The following is a 24,275-nucleotide window of genomic DNA, read 5'->3' as shown; positions in this document are numbered from 1 at the left end:
GTGGAACTAGATTTGAATGAGGCAGTCAAGCTTATGAGTCCATGTTCTTAACCACTTCAGCCTGCTGCCTCTCAGAATTCTCAGCTCCCACCTACCTCTCTAGTACCTTATGAAATAATCTGAGTTCATAGGGAGGGTGGGAGGGAGGGAGACGCAAGAGGGAAGAGATATGGGAACATATGTATATATATAGCTGATTCAATTTGTTGTAAAGCAGAAACTAACACACCATTGTAAAGCAATTATACTCCAAAAAAGATTAAAAAAATAAAATAAAATAAAAAAAATGAAATAATCTGAGTTCAAAGGATGAATCTCCAAGCTGAATTTCATGGGAAATTATTTATGAATATTGTTTCCTCTATTCCACCTACACCTTTTAGAGCCCTTCCAGGCAGATCTGTTTGTTACCCACTCCAGGGATAGTGTCCAACTTCTAGGAAAAGTACCTTTCTCTCATGGAACTCAGAGATTGTTACGGCAATAGATTATAATAATGTCTGATGCACAATTTCACATGGTCAAGCTCCAATCACAAAAGTCCTTTGTGGTTTCCCATTCATTACTGTGTTTCTCAACTCAAACAGATGCAATTCTAGTTTCCAGATCCTGCATGGGTTCTCCATACATGACCAGAGTGAAACTATAATAATAATTGGACCTAATACTGGATTCACATTCATGATGTTGGTTAAGAAGCTAAAAATAAAAGCTGTGGCTAGCTCTAGCTTTTGTGTGCATGCATATTAATTTAAATCATTTCCCTTTAATTATATTTAACACACATCAGAAATTTGGTAATTATAAAAGACCTTTAATTATCAACATTCATTATTATCGCTATTATTAACATATATTAAGATCCACAGTCTGCTAAATGCTATACTCAAGACAAAAGGCATTAACCTTGCAATTCCACTGTGTGCAAGGGAAAAGACAATCTTCTTCTTCCAGACGGAGAACAAAATTATACTTGCCTGCCTTGACAAAGAGCCAATGGATGAGTCAGGGATAAAACCTAGTTGTCTCAACCACTAGACAATTGGATAAACAAAGAATGGCTATAAAACTCTGCTGCTAAAGCACACCTGAATCTACACTTCCATAAATATTTTTAATGCCTGCATCAGATGTGTGTGTGTGGGGGGGGGGGGCACATCTTTCTGCTGCATAGGGATATCTAAATTGTATAAACAGTCAAGTTACTTGAGACCAACTTTACAGTATAAATTGTGGCATCAAATAGAACAATATCATTTTTGGTGGAAAAATAACATGTGAGTATAAAATGATTAAACAACATATATATATATATATATATATATTTTTTTTTTTAGGAAGCACCTCATAAACTGGCTTTGAAGGCAGTTTCAATTGAAGATTGCCCAAAGCAGTTGAGCAATGGCAGCATCTATGGGACAAAGGTATAGACTCTAGGGTGCTACTTCCAAGGTTAACATTTGATTTGAGTGGTAGAATGAAAAGAGGTTACACTTAGGATTACGACATATCTGAAGTAAAATTTCTAGCACTGCTACTTATTAGCTACATAATCTGGGCCAAAGGAGTTAACGTGTGTGAGCCCTAGCTTCTTCACCTATGAAACAGAGTAAATAAAGTCAAACTTGCAGATTTTTATGGGATGAAATAACATATTTAAATATATATAATGAAGTGTCCACATCTGACATGAACTTAGAACTGAGCAAAGAAAGGCCCTCCCTCCCTGACATCCCGGGTAGTATTACGTGGCCATCTGTTGGCAGACCTAGCATGCAGATTAATGCTACTAAAACTGCAATTAAATTGCTTTGCAATTTAAATAGGCTATTATGTGATAGGAAAATGTACTCCATTCTGTTCTTTATATAAACCTTTCATAAGTGCCCCCTGTTCTTTAGGAAAGATATTACGTTCTGGGTATGTGAAAGAAAATTCGATCCACTGACAAGGAGTTCAGAGTCTAGTAAGGGAATTATAAAATGTGGAAAATTATAACATGAGGTAGGAAGAATTATAATAAAGATATGACAGTGTGCCATGGGCAGGACATGGTTAATTCTGCCCATAACAGAGAGAGGTTAGGGAAGGATTAGTGAAAGAAAGACCACTGCACTAGGTTTTGAAAGAAAACTGCACGTTCACTAAGGGGAAAGGGGATGAATGACATTTGTCGTTTGCCTGGCAGAAGAAACAGCTGGGCAAAGACACACAGGATCATTCTGTGCACATGTGAGAAACTGCAGGCAGCATGCTAGAGATGAAGCTAAACATACAGGCTGAGGTTAGGCTGTAAAAAGTAATGCCAAGAAACCAAAAATAAACCCTTGCTCATATGGTCAATGATTTTCAACAAGGATGAAGGGAAAGAATAGTATTTTCAACAAATGGTGCTGAGAAAAGTGGATATTCACATGCAAAAGAATGAAGTTGAACCTTTACCCAATACCACATATAAAATTTAACTCAAAATGGATCACAGACCTAAACATAAGAGTTAAAACTATAAAACTCTTAGAAGAAAACATAGGGCAAAAACTTCACAGCACCGAAGTTGGCAATGATTTCTTGGATACAGCAACAAAGAAACAGGCAAAAACAACAACAAAGTATATAAACTGGACTTCATGAAAAATGAATATCTTTGGGGTATCAAAGGACACTGTCAACAGAGTGAAGAGGCAACCTACATAATGGGAGAAAATATTTGCATATCCTCTATCCAAATAAGGGATTAATATCCAGACTATATAGAGAACTCCCAAAACTCAACAACAACAAAAACAAACAACCCAATTCAAAAATGGACAAAGGATTTGAATGGACATTTCTCCAAGAAAGACATATGAATGACTAACAGGCATATGAAAAGATGCTCAACATCACTAATCATTAGGGAAATACAAATCAAGACCACAAGATGACACCTCATATCCATAAGGATGGCTATTTTAAAAAAGCAGAGAATAACAAGTGTTGGTGAGGATGTAGAAAGACTGGAACCCTTGCGCACTGTTGGTGAGAATATAAAATGGTACAACTGTGGAAAACAGTATGGTGGCTCCTCAAAAAATTAAAAATTTAATAACCATATGATCCAGAATTTCCACTTCTGGGTATATACTCAAAATAATTGAAAGCAGGGTCTGAAAACAATATTTGTACACTCAACATCCATAGCAGTATTATTCACAATAGCTAAAAGATGGAGGCAACACAAGTCTCTATTAATGAATGAACAGATAAGCAAAATGTTTCATATACATATTATTCACCCTAAAAAGGAAGGAAATTCTGGCACAGGCTACATGAATAAACCTTGAGGGAACAATGCTAAATGAATTAAGCCAGTCACAAAAACCAAATACTTTATGATTTCACTTATATGAGATACCGAGAGTAGTCAAAATCATAGATACAGAAAGTAGAATGGTGATTGCCAGGGGTTAGGGAGAGGGGGAAATGGGGATTGATTGTTTAATAAGTATAGATTTCAGTTTTGCTAGATGAAAGGAGTTCTGGAGAGGCACGGTGTCCTGGTTGCACAATAATATGAATGTACTTAGTGAAACCTAACCATACATTTTAAAATGGTTACGATGTTAAAAATTATGTTATATGTATTTTACTACAATAAAAAAAAAGGCATACCAAGAAATTTAAAATATATCCTGGGAAATGGTCAGTTGCTTCAGGGCAGGAGAAGGACATGGTCAAATTTTGTAAATATATTCAGATATTTATAGGTATACAATAATTTTATTTACGAAATACTGAGGAATCATCTTATACCAGTAAAACCTCATTGGACAATTTACACAACCTTTAACCAAACAATACTTACCTTTAATAAGACTATTCAAATAACATTTTGACAAGATAAATGTATGAACTTTTGATAGGTGTTCTAAAACTGTGGTATAACACTACAGCAATATCAACTGCTTTGGATGACTATCTTTGGATTTTCATAGAACATAGCTGAGTGTCAAACATTTTATTTAAAAATTAAGAAACATGCGTGATTGACACAGTGACTGAAATTAAAGGCAAAGAAAAGGAGACAATACAATTTCTTCAAGCAAGTCCATCAATTCTGACTTGGGATGATTAAGAATCTGCCTCTTCCTTTTAAAGGGGGATAATCCTTTATGATTTTTACAACAAATGCCGCTTACCCATTCTTTGCTTGAAAGGTAGGGAGTTCTGTAGAGAAAGGGGGCTGGAAAGTCAGTTGGAAAACATCAGGGCTACGTCAGTCAGAAAATTGTCAGCCAGTTGCAGGTTAAAAAAGATTTGCTAAAAGTAGTGATGTTTTCACTGGTTCAAGTCTGTCAGAAGGCTTTAGATTCTCCAGTGCCTCACACCAGCAACTTCAAAACTAACTCACTCCAGATGTCCCTATGATTGTCTAATCAGACATCAAAAGCTGTATGGTGACAAGCTCACATGCTGCTTTCGAGGACGCTACATGTTTCCACAAGCGTGAAACACACACAGTAGCTACTTTTAAAATGTGATTCATTTAAATCAGAATTCCATTTTAAAGTATAGAGCTATTAGGAAAGGGGCCACCCTCTTGAGAAAGAGAAAAGTCTTTTAAATGTCTGTACAGTATCATTCGATGACTAGATTTTGAAAGAAGAAAACAAAATGAAACCTTTACTTCAGAAGAGTTTAGGTTGTGAGGGAAAACAAAATCTCCCATCAGAAGAGATTTCTAAGAATTGCACCATGCTCAGAGGGGGCAGAAAAAAAAAATCCTTTCCTCTCAATACTGATTGTCTTGTTTCTTCTCAAGGTGAACTTCCATTAACTCTTTCCTTGCCATCAATCTTCAGTAAACATCCACAACACAGAAGGTGCATAGAGCAGATCAGAACTTACAGAAGACATGATCCATACCCTTGAGCTTTCACTTTAAAGTAACATGATCTACTTGCACTTTAGTCTACAGGTTTAAGCAGTACTCTCCTCCAAAGAATTTAAGTGTGCATATGTAGACGTATGTATGTTTTTATGCTGCTGCCTTTGTGTATTTAGCTTTTTAAAAATATATATTTCTTGATATCATTACCTCGAGCAATAAAGTTTGGCGTTTTGCATAGAAAGACAGCCTCATTTCATGAGCACTAACAAATATTGAGACCTTAAAAGGAAATTTAAAGATGAATTCATACCATACCAATCAAGTTAATAATTTACATCGGGAACCCTGAAGTTGCTAGTTCGGGTGTCTGAGTCCTTAAGAACAACAGGAGTTCATATAGAATTTCTATTTATTATTTCCTATTAGTGACACAAAATTTCTGTGGAAATCATCCATGATGTAAATGATTTTCTCAGGGTCACAGAGTTACTGATGCAATCAGGTAGAGTAAAGCTACCTTAAACAGCATCTTTACCAAATTTCAAACAACACTGTCAAATCACATCTGCCCATGCTATGAACATGAGATGCTTATTAGTGTTTTGCTAAGAAACACCCTGTAAATGTTCCCATGCTCTTGAATTAATTCACATAGGAGGATTTTTATTTTCTTCCAAATCACTTGAAACCAGAAGAACTTCTTAAAGAAGATGGAATATAAGGAAAAATTTGAAGGGGAAATCTTCAGACATGATGGCTATAAGAGAGGAATCTTGTCCAGAAATTTCTAGTCTAATCAAGGATTTTCTAAGTTCTTTGAACATAGTTATTAGAAAATTAAAAAGCTGTAACTACTGAGATTACTAACTTTTTGATGATAGAACTCACAGTTTTATTACAAAGAGGTAGAACTCAGATAATTGACTCCATTGCCTGCCTATTATTTTCTTTGTTCACATTTCACGGACACTAACAAAATTAGGCTTTATAATGTTTGTCTCTAGAATTATCAAGGTTTGTTCTTTTCCTATAATGCTATTTTCTCAGAATCAACTTCTATGATGGAGTCATTGCTAGAATTGTAAGAAGATAAATCAGGCCTCACTTGAAACTGCTGACTTCAGCCACCCATCCACATCATAAACTCCAAGTGGAGAACTTGTGTTTAAATATCTCTCTCCCCTTGACAACACTAAAAAACACAGGTAACACAGTCCTAAAGCAGAAAATCCTAACCTAAAGCTGTTTAGGGAGAAAAGCAGTATGTATACAGGTAATTTCACAATTTTCACATTTTAATTCATATATACATATGTGTGTATACATCCGTATATATGTATACACATACATACGCACACATTCACACATCTTTACAAAACAGTTAAAAGTTGCTGAATTGAATTCATTTTGCCCAGCTCAGAAGTAAAAGTTTTAATCATCTAAATCATATTTATGTGTCAGGCACTGTGTCTGGGGGTTTGCATACAAAAATGAATACATCAGCTCATGCCTCTAAGAAGCCCCGTCTTGTAACAGACATGTAAACAAGCAGTTATATTTGAGTGAGATCAGAGCTAGAGATAGTACACATGGTAATTCCCATGACAGGCTGAGCAGAGTATAGACTAAAGGCAAAGGACATTAATTTTAATGGTTAAAAATATATTATTTGATGATTTGATACTCGCTGGTGCATTGCTAGGCTTAATTGCTTTAGCTCTGGTCTTCATAACCGGGTGGTAAGTTTCCTGAGGACAGGGACCATGCCTTATGCTTTCCGGATGGCACATGGCAGAGGTCATGCACATCTAAGGGATTAATCAATTTATGGTGGCATAAAAGCACACTCATTCAATTTTCATTACGCGCAGATCAATCTAAACAGCAAAAGACGACATGTCATGGTTACCTCCTTAATTTCTGAAGCTGGCCTCTGTATAGTGATCCCTCTTTTCAGACTTTCAGTTCTGGACTAGACCCAAGAAGAACGATGGGAGAGCACTCACCTAAACAGGGGTCACAATCCCCAGGTTCCTTCATTAGTCATGGCACAGACATTCAGACTGTCGAAATTTGTTTCACCAACTCCTGCAAGGTTTGGTGAAAAACTCTTTCACAGAATAAACTGGGCTTCTAGATTTTCCCCAGCTGAATGTGAGTCTTACAAACATAACTGTTTCAGAAATTAAGCTGCCTAAAGTTGCCAAACTAAGTAAACATTTGGCCCCATGAAATATTGGATGGCAGCTTTATCTCTTAAAAACAAAGCCATATGAAAACCATCGTTGCAATGTGTCTCCAAGCTCTGGCTTATCAGCACACAGCGTGAACAGCTGGAGTTACAAACACCAGGACTATTATTAAATCACTGTGTCAGGAGGGGGAAAAAAAAAGAAAAACCTTTTGTAGGCTTCAGTATCTCTAAATAATGAGATTATATATTACATGCTATTTCTCCCTCCGTTTCATTCTTCAGTATCCATCTCTCCTCAATGACAATGAATAGAGCCTTCCTTCTAATTTATATCAGAGTCTACAATGATTATTTTGTTCCCCTATTTCTATAGCTGCTTAATTGTATATCTAATGGATAGAAAAACATGATTTGGTCATTCAGAATTTTCAATAATTTCCTATGTTGGATTTTGACAGTCAGCAAGCCACAACCAAAAGTCCTCTGACGTGTCAGTGACAATTTGATGATTTTAATCCGAAAAGCCAAGCTATTTAACTTTCTCTGTAATATTTCAGCAATTCCTTCACGGATTTGAAAGTGTTTAATCCAGGAGCAACAATGGCTATAATAACTTCAATATACGTGACATCCAAGGGGAAATTCTCCAATCAATACATATATGCAAGACACAAAGAGAATGCTTCTACTCACTGGAAAGATTTTCTCTCACTGGAAGCTACCTGCCATTATCTTTGCTGATGAAATAACAAAAACTCCACAAAACTGATACTGGATACTATATTTTCACTTTTCATTCCTATTGAAAACACAGGACCACTGGAAAAAGTTCTTCTCCCCAGGGTGTCTTCCCAAGGGGTTGGCGCCCCTTTCCCCCAATCTTACTGCTGCTACGAACTGTGTTGTTACTGACCGAAGAGTTATTTTGGACCTCTCAATGCAGCAACTCAAAAACTTCCATTCATCTGTACATCTTGGATTTACATACTATGTGTTGGAAAGGAAAGGTAATACTATGATGAAACAACCTTAATTATTTAATACACATTTGGAGGACAGCAGCAATTCCCACTTTACTTCCTTATCACTCATCATACTCTGAGAATTGGTGGCTTTCCCATATTATTTCATCCTAAACCCCCCAAAAAAGTGGTTCTTGATCTTTTGTATTCCTTTTAACATTTGATAAGTGATAGAGCCCCTTCAGGAAGTGCACGTGCGCGCGCACGCACGCGCACGCACACACACGCACGCACACACACACGCACGCACACACCATGCCATGGCATAAAACTTCAGAGAGTTAACAGACCCTCTGAAACCCACCCATGGAGTTCCAATTTAACAACTTCAAAAACTGCCATGTTATTTTTTGAAATGAAATGTATATATTATAGACACAGACTTAAAAAAACAGCCCAGTATTGTCTTAATTTATTTTGGTGAATCAAGACAAGTAATAGTTTTAGAACAAACAAAGAGAACAACCACAGCATTATAACTTTCAGGAATCTACTTTTTAATTTACTCACCCTGCAGGATCATTTTGCCTTAGGGGTTAAACGTGAAACTATAAACAGTCATTAAAACACAAAACAACCATGGTAGTTAACCGGATATTAAGGGGGAAAAAAAAAAATCACATCTGTTTTAGAGTTCCCTTCCATCCGCAAATTCAGGAACATCAATTTCAAGAACCTGGTTTTATGGCTTGCCCGTAAGTCATGAACACCAGGTTACAATCAAGGCAAGGAAGGTAAGACTGCCCATAAGGGAGGCTCTCACTACAATATCTTGCCCCCAGGATTCTCTTTCTTTGATTCAAAAGCGGTCAGTAGAATTGACTTTTCTACTCCTTGAAAAATAGTCATTACTATTTGCACATCAATAATCATGCTATTCTGATTAACTGGATAGGTTTATGAAAAGAGGAAGAAAGGAAACAAATTCCTGTGCCGTTTATCTGGTGGTACTCTAAGGGACAAGTACTGAGATTTAGTGGCTTTGCAGTATACACAGGATTAGAAGCTTGCAGACGATCTGATTTTTCTAATTTAAACCCTTTTTTAAAAGTCCAACTTGTTTGATGGTGTACATCTTAAATAACCAATACGTAATAACTTCACCAGCCAGAAAACAAGTGCCACTTTTCCAACATTTCAAAAACATATCTCCAGACATCAGAGAAAACTCTCCTCCCTATAGCAAGCCTAATGAAGTACAACTAAAAATAACAATCATCAACTGTGGTTTTAAAGGCAATATTTCAATATAATCAAATGTGTCAAATATTCATCCTTACAGCTTCTTATGCTGTGGGTTGTAAGTAAGTTTCATTTCTTGGGAATGATTGAATATAACCCACTTGGGGCTCTGCCATCTGTGAATTACTTACATATGAACACTCTGTTTAAGAGATGGAAATTTTGTTGTCATTGCCTTTCTTCTTGGATATTGAAATGAAATGCAATTGAACAGAGCTTTTTAAGCAATTATTTTTCATATTCGTTGCTACATGGGTACATTATCACATGTTCCCCACGTTCATGATCGCTTATCAAATCATAGGAATCAAGTATAGTGCTGCTGAAGTGGAGGAGAATCTGAGAGATGGAGAAGAATCCATATTCTCAGATTCTGTACTACCTGGGCTCAGGTCATTGCCACACAGAACACTCTCTGCAGTGTGCTCCCATGTAAGAGTTGTGGTTCTTATGTCTCCATGGTTTCCTTGAAAGGCTACTCCTCTGATCACTGAACAAACAATACAAGTGACTATAGGGCTGTGTGTAGGGTGCCACATAATTTACCATCCATACATGGACACCTCTGAGAGTTAGCGGGGAAACTATTAATAAATACGCCAGAACAACGGGCATGAACTAGGATCGCCCCAGGCAAACCTAATCATACTGTTATCCCAGAGATATCGTGCAACTCAAAGAACTTTTTCCCAAGGGTCTCAAACCATTTCATTAGTGCTATTTCCAATTTTACTTCGGTCTAGAGCTACTCTGTCCAAAAGGAATAGAATGTGAACCACAGATGTAATTTTTTAGTAGCCATTTTTTTAAAGTAAAAATAAATAGGTGAAAACAATTTAAATATGTTTTATTCTATCCGGTTTACCATAGTATCATTTCAATGTGTAGTCAGTACAAAATTATTAACGAGATCTTTTACATTACTTTTTTCATATTTCAATCTTTGAAATCTAGTGGGCATGCCACACTTAAAACACATTTCTCATACTCAATAGCAACATGTAGCCAGTGGCTATGATATTGGACAATCAGGTCTGACCAGCCCACGAGTTAGGATGTGCAGGGATAAAGGAACAGAGTTATAATACATACATACACACGCGCACACACGCACACACACACAAACACACCCACAAACACACACGCAAACTGCATTTTTCTTCTAGGTAAAAAATAGACACACCTAAATGTCTTCACTTACTAACTTTACACTTGCCTGGGGTGATCCAGACCTTAGGGCAGGTAAACACTCACCTGGCAGATTCTTTGGGGGAGCAGAGAGAATATCTGAGTTAGAAAACTTGGGTAATTGCTGAGAATTTCTAGGACTTTTTCCAGACTAATATTAGTCTTGCGTCCAACACACATACGCTGAGCACCTTCCATGTACTTAGGACTAGAGAAAGAAAGATAAACAAGGTACAATGCCTGCTCCTTGTAACGTTAAGGATTAAAGTTTGCATGAAGATTATCTTACAATTGAGATAAGAGAAGCCTAGGATGTGCCATTATTCTGTGGCAAGGCAAGGACCAGATTTTCCTCTTTGAGTCTCAGGTCTGAACTTCATCATCCACAGAGAACTCTGGGAGGGAAGGAGGAAATGTGCTTTCCCTTCTACTGTTGATACACAGGGACTGACCCACGTTTGATAACTTGCATAGGTTAGGTAAAAGGATTTTCGGTGCCAGCATTTCTTCTTGAATTAGAATTTGCATTTTTGCTAGTAATAATATACCTCCCTCTCCAAACACCCCAACTTGGAACTCAACAATATATTTTGGTAAGGATACAGAATCTAGCAGAAAGATAGTAGCCCTCATTTCCTCTAGGGCAAGCTATATTGTTGTATTTTCAATTGGTCTCAACACAGAGCCTAAGTGATAGAAACACAGACCTAATATTGGTGGGGTTTCTGCATGTAAATCATGGTAACACAGATCACACTTTTGTTTCAGGGTGTATTAATGTCATAAAAATAAGCAGTGAATTATACTTTTTTCTCTTTTATGTAATTCTTCTTGTTTTTATAGTCCTTCTCTTCCTCCAATCCAATATATTCAGGCTTAACATGGTCTCAATCAGTGGGCATTAAACACACACACACACAGCATACCACATACTGGTTCTGTTTGTACTCATCATTAGAACAGAACACACACACCTGATTTTTACTAAAGTAATGTTCCATTAAATATGTTTCTTTATAAGGATGGGAAGTGAGAAAACATTACATCTAAACTACTTTCGGGACACTCCCTTGCTTGCCAAAAGAAACATGCCCAAATATTGCTGCAAACCTATGAGTAACTACCCCATGATTTATTATGGTGACTCCTACCTCACACACATTAACACTGGTTCTTGATAAGAATATTTTATACCAAACTGGGAGAATCCACTTAGCTCATTTAGCATCTCTACATACCAAAAATGTTGCTTTTTTTCTGAAGGCACTATACACAGTGAGACTTAAAATGGAGAAAAGACTCGCTTTTAGGAGACTTTTAAATATGGTTACATTATTGAAGATCACCTATTGCAGTGATACGCAGCCATTATCCAAAATCTAACTCTCAGGCTATTTCAGAGGATGAACCAAAATTACAAATCTTCAAAGCAACTCAGGACTTAGCAGAAAAATCCCACAGCTCCATATGGAAGGAGAGCATTGTCTCTTCAGGAAACTATTCTCCACTTAACTTCTCAATTCTAAGTAGAGCATTTATAGGTATACCTAGGTTTAAGCACTTTTGGTATATAATTTTATTTTTCCTTAATTTGAATGTTGAGATCTAGAAACCCAGTCCTGGTACCACATGTCTACGATACTGGTAGCCTGAAACTCTATCACCATTCACCATGGTATGACTTATGACTTCACAAAGCACTGTATTGTATTAACATACTGAAAATAGATAAACTATCTCGAAGGAGACGGATGGGAAACCCAACAGTATAGTGCGCTGGTTAAGAGCATAGGTTCTGGAGCCAAACCACCTGGGTTATATTCTTGGCTGTGCCACTTACTAGCTGTGACCTCTGACAAATCACTAAACCTCCTTCTGCCTCAATTTCGTTATCAGTGAAATAGAGACAAAAACATGTTTGTACTTTGATGTGGAAGCATAGATGACTTCATGTAAAGCCCTTTTAACAGTGCTAGGCACAGAATTGGCGCTCTGTAAATAACAGCTATCACTATAACTATATACTAGCAATAGCTCATGCTACTTATTATTATCACTAACACTATATATCCTATCAAAAGCTCTAATTCTCCACTTACTTAAGACGGCAAAGTCCCAGTTAGTTTATGGGTAAGGCGCTTTGATCTTTCATTAGGAATGCAAACGGCAGGATACCTACTGGAATAACAGGTTTCAGACTCTGGCCACTGGGGTGTGAAGCGCTTGGCCTGGCATCAGCAGGTGGGCTTGGCGCTGGGTCACTGCTTCTCCTCACCAGCAGCGGAGTGCCTGTAGGACAAAACAAGAGGTGAGAGGTCAAGAATGCCCTGGGGGGAAGAGAGGGCATGGTACAATGCAATTTAATTAAAAAGGTTTACAACATGCTTTTATGTAAAAACATTCTATTTCTAAGGATGCCTATAAATTAATCCATTTAATGATCTTTTGTCATCTATTTATAGAACGACACATGGAAACAAAATCTTTCAGCTCTCAGCTTTCCCCACTTGCATTTCGAAACAAGCCATTCTACTTAACAGAAAACTCTTAGGCAATGCAAAAGTTGACAGTGTACAACTGAAAACTGGTCCAGAAAATATATTTGAGTATTAAAATGAATGATTATCCAGCAGACAAGTGAGAGGTTCACAAAGTCAGTGCAATTTGCTATTCAGGAGAGCTAGAAGTATAGTTATTACTGCCATTTGGAGCTTCCCAACTCTTTTGAATGATGATATACACTGAATTAAATTATTTGCTGGGGTTATAGCATTAATGTCTATTTAAGAACACAAAGAGATGGTTTCATTCTCCTCCTTTTCTCCTAAAGTAGATAAAACTGATAAAGAAAATAAGTTAGTTCTTTTAAAAATATATCCTGATTTCTTTTTAATAATGAAAGCTTCCACTATTAAATATTTGAGTCAGTTATTAAATTCTGAAAACAGATCATACTATTAGAAAGTTCAAATGAAATTCAACCTTAGCAGAGAGGGTGGCCCAGCTGCTCAGCCTGCAATTAGGCCGAAAAGAATTTGTTTCGTACACAATTGGTCACTATAGAAGAAACTCTCAAAAAATCTGTTTGTGACTTAACAATCGCTCTCTTATAAAAATTAACTTTCTATTTGTGTGCCTTTGGGGAAAAAAGAAACAGTAGAAATGCAATCCTCTGTTTATCAATATTCTGAAAGTAATTCCCCAACTCCCGAGCTATTGCAGTTAAAATAACATTTTTCATACCTCATTTTATATGGTACAGTTATAAAAAGTGAATCCATTTTAAAGTTATTTACAAATCTGATTTTTCTATGTGCTACAACATCCTTATTCTGTGAACAAAACATAGAATTGCTAATACTTTTCACCCTTATTCAGTTAGAAATTGATTCTTAAAAAATAACTTATAATAAGAAATGAATGTGCTACTGAGGAGGAAACACTATGCCAAAAGGTATTATAAAGCCCAAGTTCACATTCCATTATTTATTTTTTATTAATAGACACTTCACTACATTATTCCCCACCTCCATCTAAAACTTTTTAAGTATAGCTGATTAACAATATCATGCTGGTTTCAAGTGTACAGAAGAGTGATTCAGCGTTTTTGCAGATTCTGTTCCATTATAGGTTATTACAAGCTACTGGGTATAATTCCCTGTTGTATACAGTATATCCTTGTTGCTTATCTATTAAATATATATTAGTGTGTGTCTGTTAATCCCGTACCCCTTATTTGCTCCTCCCCACTTCCCTCTCTGCTTTGGTAACCACAAGTTTGTTTTCTATATCCATGAGTCTGTTTCTCTGTTGCATATACATTCAGTTGTATTATTTTAAAACATTTCTTAAGCAAGTGACATACCAATAGTTCTATGGTTGGCAATTATTCTCTGAAAGAAATATTAAAAACAAAAAAATAAGAGGAGTAAAAGTAAGAGAAAGTACCATAAAATCTTAGACAATAGAGTCCCAGTTCCACACCAATATGTTTTTCCCTCCTTCAGGTGATCTAAAGACTAAGAGCCTGTCAGGTTAATCCCCTGAATTACCATTAACACAAAGTGAACCAGCCAGTCCAAACGCAATATCCTCAGAAGCAACCCATTACCTTGAAAATTAAAAAGAGCATGAGGCCAACTCCATGAAACTCTGGTTTGTTTCCAGAGTTTTAACCCAGACTAGTACACTGCAACAGTCAATAATATCAAATTGGAAAAAGACAAACAAATAAAAAACATGTTAAACCTGTATGGGATAGCGAGGTCACAAAATACGTTGATTTAGAGGCACAGAAATAAATATTTCAGTGACTGACAATTTCAGTTACGTTGTTTTTTCAGCTGAGTCATATACATATATACATATACATATATATATACACACATATACAGAATGTGTGTGTGTGTATATTGGTGAGGGGAAAGAGAGAAAAGGAGGGAGAAAGAAAGACATTATTCTTGGGTAACAAATATATTCTTCTCAAATAAGCCACACTAGATAGTTTTCCTTCAACTCTAAAGACATGACTGACTCTTTACTTACTGTCAGTATCTGCTGTTTTAATAACAAAGTGTTAAATTATTTAAAACATAATTTTATAATAGCATGTATTTGCATTTCTATAATCAATCAATATGCCACAGTATTATAGGGTGTCTCCCAGAAGATGACAGTTCAGTTTTGTACCAGTGGACCAACTATTTGGAACATTAACAAACAAACAAACTGTAAAGCAGCTAGATCTTTTTTTTTTTTTAACTTTTTATTTTATATTGGAGTGTGGCCGATTAAAACAATGTTGTGATTGTTTCAGGTGCAGAGCAAAGTGATTCAGCCATACATATACATGTATCCATTCTCCCCCAAACTCCCCTCCCATCCAGGCTGCCACATAACATTGAGCAGAGTTCCCTGTGCTATACAGTAGGTCCTTGTTGGTTATCCATTTTAAATATAGCAGTGTGTACATGTCAATCCCAAACTCCCTAACTATCCCTTCCCCTGACCCTTCCCCTCTGGTAACCATAAATTCATTCTATAAGTCTGTGAGTCTGTTTCTGTTTTGTAAATAAGTTCATTTGTATCATTTATTTTTAGATTCCTCATGTAAGGGATATCATACGATATTTCTCTTTCTCTGTCTGACTTACTTCACCCAGTATGATAATCTCTAGGTCCATCCATGTTGCTGCAAATGGCATTATTTCATTCTTTTTAATGGCTGAGTAATATTCCATTTGTATAGGTGTCCCACATCTTCTTTATCCATTCCTCTGGTGATGAACATTTAGGTTGTTTCCATATCTTGGCTATTGTAAAGAGCACTGGAATGAACACTGGGGTGCATGTATCCTTTCAGACCAGTTTTTACTATATGCCCAGGAGTGTGATTGCTGGGTCATATGGTAGCTCTATTTTTAGTTTTTCAAGGACCTCCATACTGTTCTCCATAGTGGCTGCACCAATTTACATTCCCACCAACAGTGTAGGGGGGTTCCCTTTTCTCCACACCCTCTCCAGCATTTATTGTTTGTGGACTTTTTTTTTTTTTTTTTTTTTTGTGGTACGCAGGCCGCTCACTGTTGTGGGCTCTCCCATTGCAGAGCACAGACTCCGGGCACGCAGGCTCAGCGGCCATGGCTCACGGGCCCAGCCACTCTGCGGCATGTGGGATCTTCCCGGACCGGGGCACGAACCCGTGTCCCCTGCATCGGCAGGCGGACTCTCAACCACTGTGCCACCAGGGAAGCCCATGTTTGTGGATTTTTTTGATGACGGCCATTTTGACTGGTGTGAGGTGATACCTCATTGTAGTATTGATTTGCATTTCTTTAATAATTAACAACATTGAGCATCTTTTCATGTGCCTCTTGGCCATCTGTATGTTGTTTTTAAACGTACTGCCAACTCATCAGGAATAAGTTTTGTTTTCCTCTACTTTTCTGTATTCCATACTTAAATGTCTCCTGTTGAGTCACTTAATTTCTCCTTGGCTGTCTCCAATGAGCACCTTTAAATTGGAACTGCTGTCTCAGAGAGTTTTAAACAACCTTTCACATGGTGATTTAAAATCTATTTTTTTTTAATTTTAATTTTTTTTTTTGCGGTATGAGGGCCTCTCACTGTTGTGGCCTCTCCCGTTGCGCAGTGCAGGCTCAGCACCCATGGCTCACGGGCCTAGTCGCTCCGCGGCATGTGGGATCTTCCCAGACCGCGACAAGAACCCGTGTCCCCTGCATCGGCAGGCGGACTCTCAACCACTGCGCCACCAGGGAAGCCCAAACTCTAATTTTTAAATTCCAAGCCCCATTTGAAGGTGAGACTGAGTTATACTTTAAAAACAAGGAAAGATACATCCTACTGTATAAGAGAAAGTAATCAGAAGTACTGAAGATGATTTGGGCAAACCCTTGGATATATACATATAATAGGGTAAAAGGCACATCTGGCTGAAATGAGAGGGAGACAACTACATTCGGTTTTTGGAAACTCCTGGGGGTGTACATAAAATATAACCTCTGCACTGAAGGAGTTTATAACCTAACAGTAAAGATCAGACACTAAGAACTACAGTGTCGGGACAGTGGAGAGGACCTGGGCTTTGGAATCAAATAGACTGAACTTCACCTCTCCTTGCTCTGCGACACTGGACTGCTTTGTGATACAGTCTCATCATTTATAGCCTGATGATAACATCACATCACAGAATTGATGGAAAGCTGAAATAAAATAAGACATGCATGAAACATGGTACTGTCCAATACCTAATTTTCACACAGGAACCACGTCCTCCCCACATATACACACATACACAAGAAAAAGGAGGTTATAGCACTTGCTAATGTTGTGAGCAGTGTTACCTTGTCTGCTCAAAAAAGCTGAACTCCTGAAAGTCAAGTGAATTTTCTTGGAATACTATGTAAATGAAAATCGTAAAACATAATTCTGTGTAAACTCAGGTGTAGCCTTACTATACAAATCTAAGCTTCTAAGAAAAACATGATGAGGTAGAAAGGAAGTTCAAAAATGGGGAAAAAAATACTACCCATTGGTATTTTTCAGCTGAGAAAAGACTCTTTAGATTTTAGAAGCAAAAGCCCTCAATTCAGCTCAAGGAACAGTATTATTCCTTGATATCATAGTTTAAAAGTCACTGGTTGCAGAGCCCAAATAAAATAAGAAATATTAAGACTAAAGCATAAAGTCTTATACAACTGCGTTATGTTTTCCCACTCAGTTAAATATTTGAGGCCCCACTACGCATCAGCCTATACAAGGGGTGGACGATATTAAGGTGAATAATCATGGTGCTTGTTCTAAGCATATCTTTTAAAGAAGGAGATGGGACAAGAACACTTCAGTATACGGAAAAGTAGGTCCCATGTAGTGTTCCAGGGGAGTTAGGTATGGCTTATTGGAGAACCCAATAACGAAGGGAGCCCAGAGGAGGGTCACCTAATCCAGTTTGGGGAAAAGAATTTTTAAAGAGGCACCAGCTAGTTAAAAGGCTCAGATTGGCACATCAATGAACCATGCAAGATATAAAGGCCAACACAAATTTAAGGTGTTATCTACATAAACAAAGGTTGCTGTCTCTTTGGTATAAATGGTGCACACACACACCCCTGGAGGGATTGCTTTCCCCGTTTAGAGGATGTGCTTGGGAAGAAATCAGCTCAAATGCCAGATGGTGTGTTATATATGAAATTCTGTTTGGGGAGTTTTGAAAGATGCCTCAGAAAGACAGGCAGTTATAGAGACTGAAACCAAGATCCAGAAGAATCAACCATATCATGATGCAGTGGGCAGAGAAAACAAACAACGGATTTAAACACGAGTCCCGTGCCAAACGTCACAAAGGCACAAGTTCTAAGCTGCAGGGTGAACAGGAGCAGGGATTTATTTAAGAATCGTTAATGATTCTCCTGAGCAAAATCAAACAGGCAGCTTGTCATCAACACTGATGCTATTTCATCCTAGGGTGATGGACACCGGGAAAGCTTTAGGGGGTCCCAGTTAAGACACTGACAAGGCATTCTGTGAGAAGTGGGAGGCCCCAAGCACGAAGAGGCTGGGAGAGCGATGTGAAGAAAGAGGGACTCAGCAGTCACAGGCAAAAACGGAGTAAGAAACTAGAGAAGGACACAGGAGAACTTAGCAATGACTAAGTTCATTGACTAAGTTCAATGACATACAAAGCAAATGAGGGGGAGCGTCCGAAAGAAACCTAAAACCATTCTTACATTTCTTGCTTGAGGAAGAACAAGCAATAGGGAGGTTTTAGCAACTGTTATGATTTGTTTCAGAAAAACAACAACAACAGCAAAAAACAAAAACCATGAATCTTCGCCCACTGAAGGTTAGAATGATTTGCTTTTAATCTAAGATGTCTTGATATGCATGAGAAATTAAAGACTAGATTTTCGGGCCTTCATAAAGGTGAGTATGAAGTTCATACTGGAAATCATATTGGCTTTCAGAATGAGTGATGGGGACAAACACAAGGTAAACAAAGGAAAACAGGAAGAATCAGCACAGGCCTACAAATGGCACTGCATGCAAACTAATGAGAAAACCAGAATTTTTATTCCCAAAGAATCTTCAGAGGATTTTCAGAGTGTATCTAGAATGACGTGTGGTTAACAGAGCCACAGAGGTGAGTCTAGAGGAGAGGTGGGGCGGAAGGGAGGAGAAAGGAACTGGAGTTGACACGATAAACTATTTTTGTGCAAAGAGGGGTAAAGGTTGCTCTTTGTAGAGATTCAGTTTTCCTTTGCTCTGAAGGATTACTTCAGGTCACCAAAACACCTAGTTTGAAGAAAGAAAACACACTCTCCTTCCAATGCTACTTACACTTAGGATAAATAACAAAACAAATATAGATGGGGGAAAAGGCTGTTGAAATACACCTCAACTGGTAAATATTTCACTTGATGAAAATACATTGCAGATGGTTAACATATTTAGGGACTTAAAAAGAGATAAATAGCAAAAGAAATGCTCTGCCAGGTAAGCAATATTAGTAGTATATTAATAATATTAACAGGATGCGTTAGCTGTATCTCGGTTTCATACAGTACATTTCCACAACAGACTTTGTACCTAGTCAGTACCTGGAAGAATGCCTTTTAATTATCTTGAACTTCAACACTTGTTGAATGCATCTGGCATTACAGTATGGAGATGTCCTTCAGATATACGGTGCAAGAAGAGCGAGTGTGAGGAAACCTGCCTTCTAAAGGCGGTCCTGGCACGACGTGCCCCCCAGGAGACAGCTGAGTTGTACCTCAGAGTCCAAGTCCTCTGCGTTAACTAAGGAAGCATGTTGGATAAGCTATACCAAAGGCCCTTCCAGATCTGAAAAGAAACAGTTCTGTGAGTTATAGAGCCAATAAGGAAATTGAAGTCCAGAGAAATTAAATTCCTAAGTCTTTTGGACTTGATTTCTACTCCAGTTTTATCCACGTGACACTTTTCCATTGTGGGGTCACAACTTTACATGGGGGAGCGCATGGAAGTAAGGGGGATGATGTCTCTTCAATGTGGTAGCAATTCTTTTCATCGAAAAAGGTCAGCGGATGGAAAGACTCGGATAGGAAGATAAAATGAAAGGGTGCTGGGAACTGAGTAACTAAAAGGCGAATACCAACCCATAGTCACATGGGCATATCTGGCAAGATGCTTGACTCCACTAGTCAAGGCCTACCAGCACCTCTCTCAGAGGGCATGGTCTCTCTTGTAAATGATTTAAATATCCTTTTCCTATTAACCCTCAAATACCTCAATTAAAAAAAAAGAGAGATTAGTGAAAGCGGTACATCATTTGCTTTTGGAGACAACTAGGGGGTGTGTGTGTGTGTGTGTGTTTCCTGGGCATGAGATAGGGTGTGTGTGTGTGTGTGTGTGTGTGTGTGTGTGTGTGTGTGTGTGTGTGTGTGTGTGTGTGTGTGTGTGTGTGTGTGTGTGTGTGTGTGTGTGTGTGTGTGTGTGTGTGTGTGTGTGTGTGTGTGTGTGTGTGTGTGTGTGTGTTTTTCCTGGGCATGAGATAGGGTTTTTCCACTGATGCCTAACAAACTCCCCTTCACTGAAACCTGGAGACCTATAAAACAAATTGGTAATGATATCAATAGCAATGCAATTTATGGTAAAGTACCAGAGAAGACATCACTTTCACTACAGGAGTGCCTGACCAGGTCTGGTGCCTGGCCTGTGATGACTGCAGCAGCTGTGACATGCTTTCCGACACCGTGATGGAAAAACCACATGAGAGAAACCAAGTCACATCTTAGCAGAATTTTAGCTGTCCAAATACTTTACTCTTAAATATCACTCCATTAGAAAAGAGACTCCCAGTATTGCCATTAAAGGAGCAAAGAAGTTCAAGTTGACTAACAGTGTTGTTTTTCTTTCATTTTGGATTGCGAAACCCCAGAAAAGCCTGTTCAACACACGATGGAACAAACACAAGCAATTCACACAACAGTCTAGCAACACAATAATTATGAATGAGCAGACACATGATAAGATATCTTTTAGTATTTGGAAAGCTGCTTAAAGAGGAGGGCCACTGCTATAAAAACAAGTGAGGGGGTTTGTAACTGACTTTTACCAGGAATTATACTTTTCTCTGAAGACTGTGATGCCTCCAATTGGAAATATATTGTTGCCGCATTCCTGAGGGTATATGCTTTCTCTCCTATTGAAGTGTTCACATTTTATCCAGTTGATATATACAAATCTACAGTTTTTCCTATTGTTTAAACCACATCGCAGTATCAATTTTCTCATGCTATTGAAAGTCAGTTAATGCCAAGTCTTAGACATGCACTATGTCTCAAGTGTTATATTAAGAACAATGACAAGCAATAAAAGGACAAAGCACACTGTATTTTAGCAACGCCGATGGAAGAAATTCAAAAGTGGTCATTTTAGGTTAAGAGTAAATTCAAACGATTTAAATAAAAGAACAATGCCAAGTTACAGTGAAGGTTCAACAGAAGCAAAGGCCCTGGTCTCTGAAAGGTACACACTCTAGAGAAAGCACAAAACATTAACAAACAAATAAAGATACCTGAATTAATGACTCCAACTAAAGGCTCCAGAATCATAGAGGTGAATGGAAGGGATGTGAGACATGCAACATGAACCACCCATTTCTTGTTCTGGCATTCAAGGACCTAATGGGTTTCCCCCAGTCTACCTCTCAGATTACATCTTGCACTGCATTCTTTGCCATGCAGTATCCGCCAAACGGGACTACGTGTCATTGCCTACAAACCTCTTGCAGACTCTGACCTCAGCGTGCATGCTGCTTCTACCCCCTAAATTATCATTCTCTACTACTGCAATCAGTTGTAATCCTGTCCATCCTTGAAGGTATAAAGATCTCTACTTCCTTGTAACATCTAGATACAGATTTGCTGGGAGGCTTATGAAGCCTAACTTCAGGGGCCCTCACAAGCTCCCAGGTAGAACCTTAGCCACATGAGCACATGATTAGATGACTTTGTAAATTTTACCTAAGTAAATGGCTTAATTGCAATAGGTTAATTCTGTTATCTCTTTCAACTCTGATGTCCCCTCCAGCATACTGTCCCTTCTGTTGGGTGAACTTAGAGTGGTCAAGAACATTTCCAGATTCAGTTAAGTGAGTTGAAGATACATTTCATCCGAATAAAGTGGACTATATATATTTGTGTGGTTTACAGACACTTCTATGTATAGTTCTATGCCGGTCCTCTTGGAGGAATATAGGTATATCCCTCTTACCCACTATGTTGGTTTATCCAGCTTCACGATATAAAAGTACAAGGCCAGGTGACATAATGAAATGACTGGGCTCTTTTTGCACCCAGCATTGGAAGAGTGTGGGTGCTGGAAGATAAGACTTGAAATGTATAAAGCCAGGCGCTAGTCTAAGGAAAATTCACTCACTCCATGTACAAAATTATATGTAATTCAGTAATCAGATAATTCAGTTCTCACTGATATCTTGACAAATGGGAAGTCCTCTTCTATATGGAATATATTTGAAAATGTAGCATAGAATTAAAATTCCTATGCTAGTAAGACACAAACCTGTAGCCATTTCACAGATTACAAGAATGTATGTGTGCAGTCCCATGTTTATATATCACATATACTATTTAAACAAAAAACATTTTTATTACCATACTACAGCCAAGACTGAATTGTTTATTCAGTGTATAAAAAAATCTTACATATGAAGAGATTATTAAAGATTATGCAGTCAAAACTGTAGAAAAAAGCAAGTTATTTTAAGCATTAATTAAGATACAGTCAATTAATATATCGTTAATAGAATATTTTTTCATATTTTCAGACATCTTTAGTATATTAGCTTTATTAATTTTTCAAAAAATGTTGGAATTTTTTCTCATTTTGAATTAGCAGTCATTTATACTTTTGTATGTAAAATCTATGTTCCTTTTCTTAAATAGTAATCTCCCCAAGTTTCATACCTGAGAGCCCTACAAAATGTGGATCTGCTTCTGTGCTTTTTTAGGGTATATCACATCCTGTTTTGTCTTATCTGTAAAGGTGTATTTTTTCTTGTCTCCCCTTAATTTATTCATTGAATGCTTAAAATATACTAGGCAGTCTTCTAGGCATTCTGGATACAACAGCACACAACACACAAAGGTCTTAATCTTGTAGTGCTTGTAAATAGCTGAAGGAAGGCAGATAATAAACACGCACACAAATAAATGTGGGCATTTAAGACAGATAGGGATAAAGCAAGTTCTTAAACAGGAATATGAGAGAGAGAGAGAAAGTGATGGTGGGGGGAGAGTAAGGTAGGGCAACATTACATTGTAAGCTCTTTGAGAGCAAGCAATTCGCCCCAGTCAATCACTTAGGATCCCTAGCAGAGTGGGTACTTAACAGATGCCTGCTGAATTGAACTAAACACAGTAAGAGGAACAAAGATCAACCTCTAAATTCAGAAATCTTTGGATTCTGAAATGTCTCAGACAAGGGAATTTTTTTGGGTCGTGAAAAGGGTCTATGCCCCCAATAAGTAAATAAATTGCTACTGTCACGTTTGTTTCACTCCACCTAACACTTTTTTTCTTCAGCATCAACATTTATTTTAAAACAAACACTATCACACTAATGCAGCATATGTTATCACCCTTGCAACTTAATGATTAATGAGCATAAAAGTGACATCAACACCAATGTTAAATAACTCCAGTAGAGGCTCTAAAATATTAACTACAATCTTATCAGTTACTGTAGCTTACAAAGGGATCTATTGCCTGTTGATCTTTCAGTTCTCTCCAGTTTACAGTCTTAACATCCTTTATATTTATGAATAATCTATATTCATAAGATTTATGGCAACCTATGGAAGAAGTAGAAGGAAAATAGTCGAGTTTACTTGAAAAGATTCTTTGGGAGAGTTGATTTCTAAACAGAATTTTGAAACGTGTAACATATATGAATTGATAAACTGGTATAAAATGATGACTCAGATATTTATAGTAGGCAGAGGGGCATATGATTTTAGAGGCCAGAGATGGACATCCTTGCACAGGTACTGATAATATTTGCTCAGCTAGAAAACAGGCATGAGCCAAGTAAGTAGAGGTGAAAGTGACTGAGTGATCTGGTTAGAAGAACATTACTAGAAGGTCTTAAAACGGGAGAGTTTTACTTTAATCTCATTTGAATAACACTGTGGCTTCCAAAAGGAGACCATCTACAGCATTTTTTTCAAGTGTTGAAGAAC

The 24,275-nt window shown here is 37.6% G+C and overlaps 1 protein-coding gene across 1 annotated transcript in view; it reads right to left on the bottom strand.

Annotated features, from left to right (window-relative positions):
- PARD3B (par-3 family cell polarity regulator beta) overlaps nucleotides 1-24,275 on the bottom strand; it is a 1,037,324-nt gene that overhangs the window by 565,441 nt on the left and 447,608 nt on the right. Inside the window, exon 4 of the mRNA XM_012532519.3 lies at nucleotides 12,696-12,805. Coding sequence (XP_012387973.1) covers nucleotides 12,696-12,805 — 110 coding nt within the window. The remainder of the gene's footprint in view (nucleotides 1-12,695; nucleotides 12,806-24,275) is intronic.

This window comes from Orcinus orca, chromosome 7 (assembly GCF_937001465.1).
Source record: "Orcinus orca chromosome 7, mOrcOrc1.1, whole genome shotgun sequence".
Classification (NCBI taxonomy): domain Eukaryota; kingdom Metazoa; phylum Chordata; class Mammalia; order Artiodactyla; family Delphinidae; genus Orcinus; species Orcinus orca.
The sequence above is the reverse complement of the archived record's forward strand: the minus strand, read 5'-3'. Positions and strand labels throughout refer to the sequence as shown.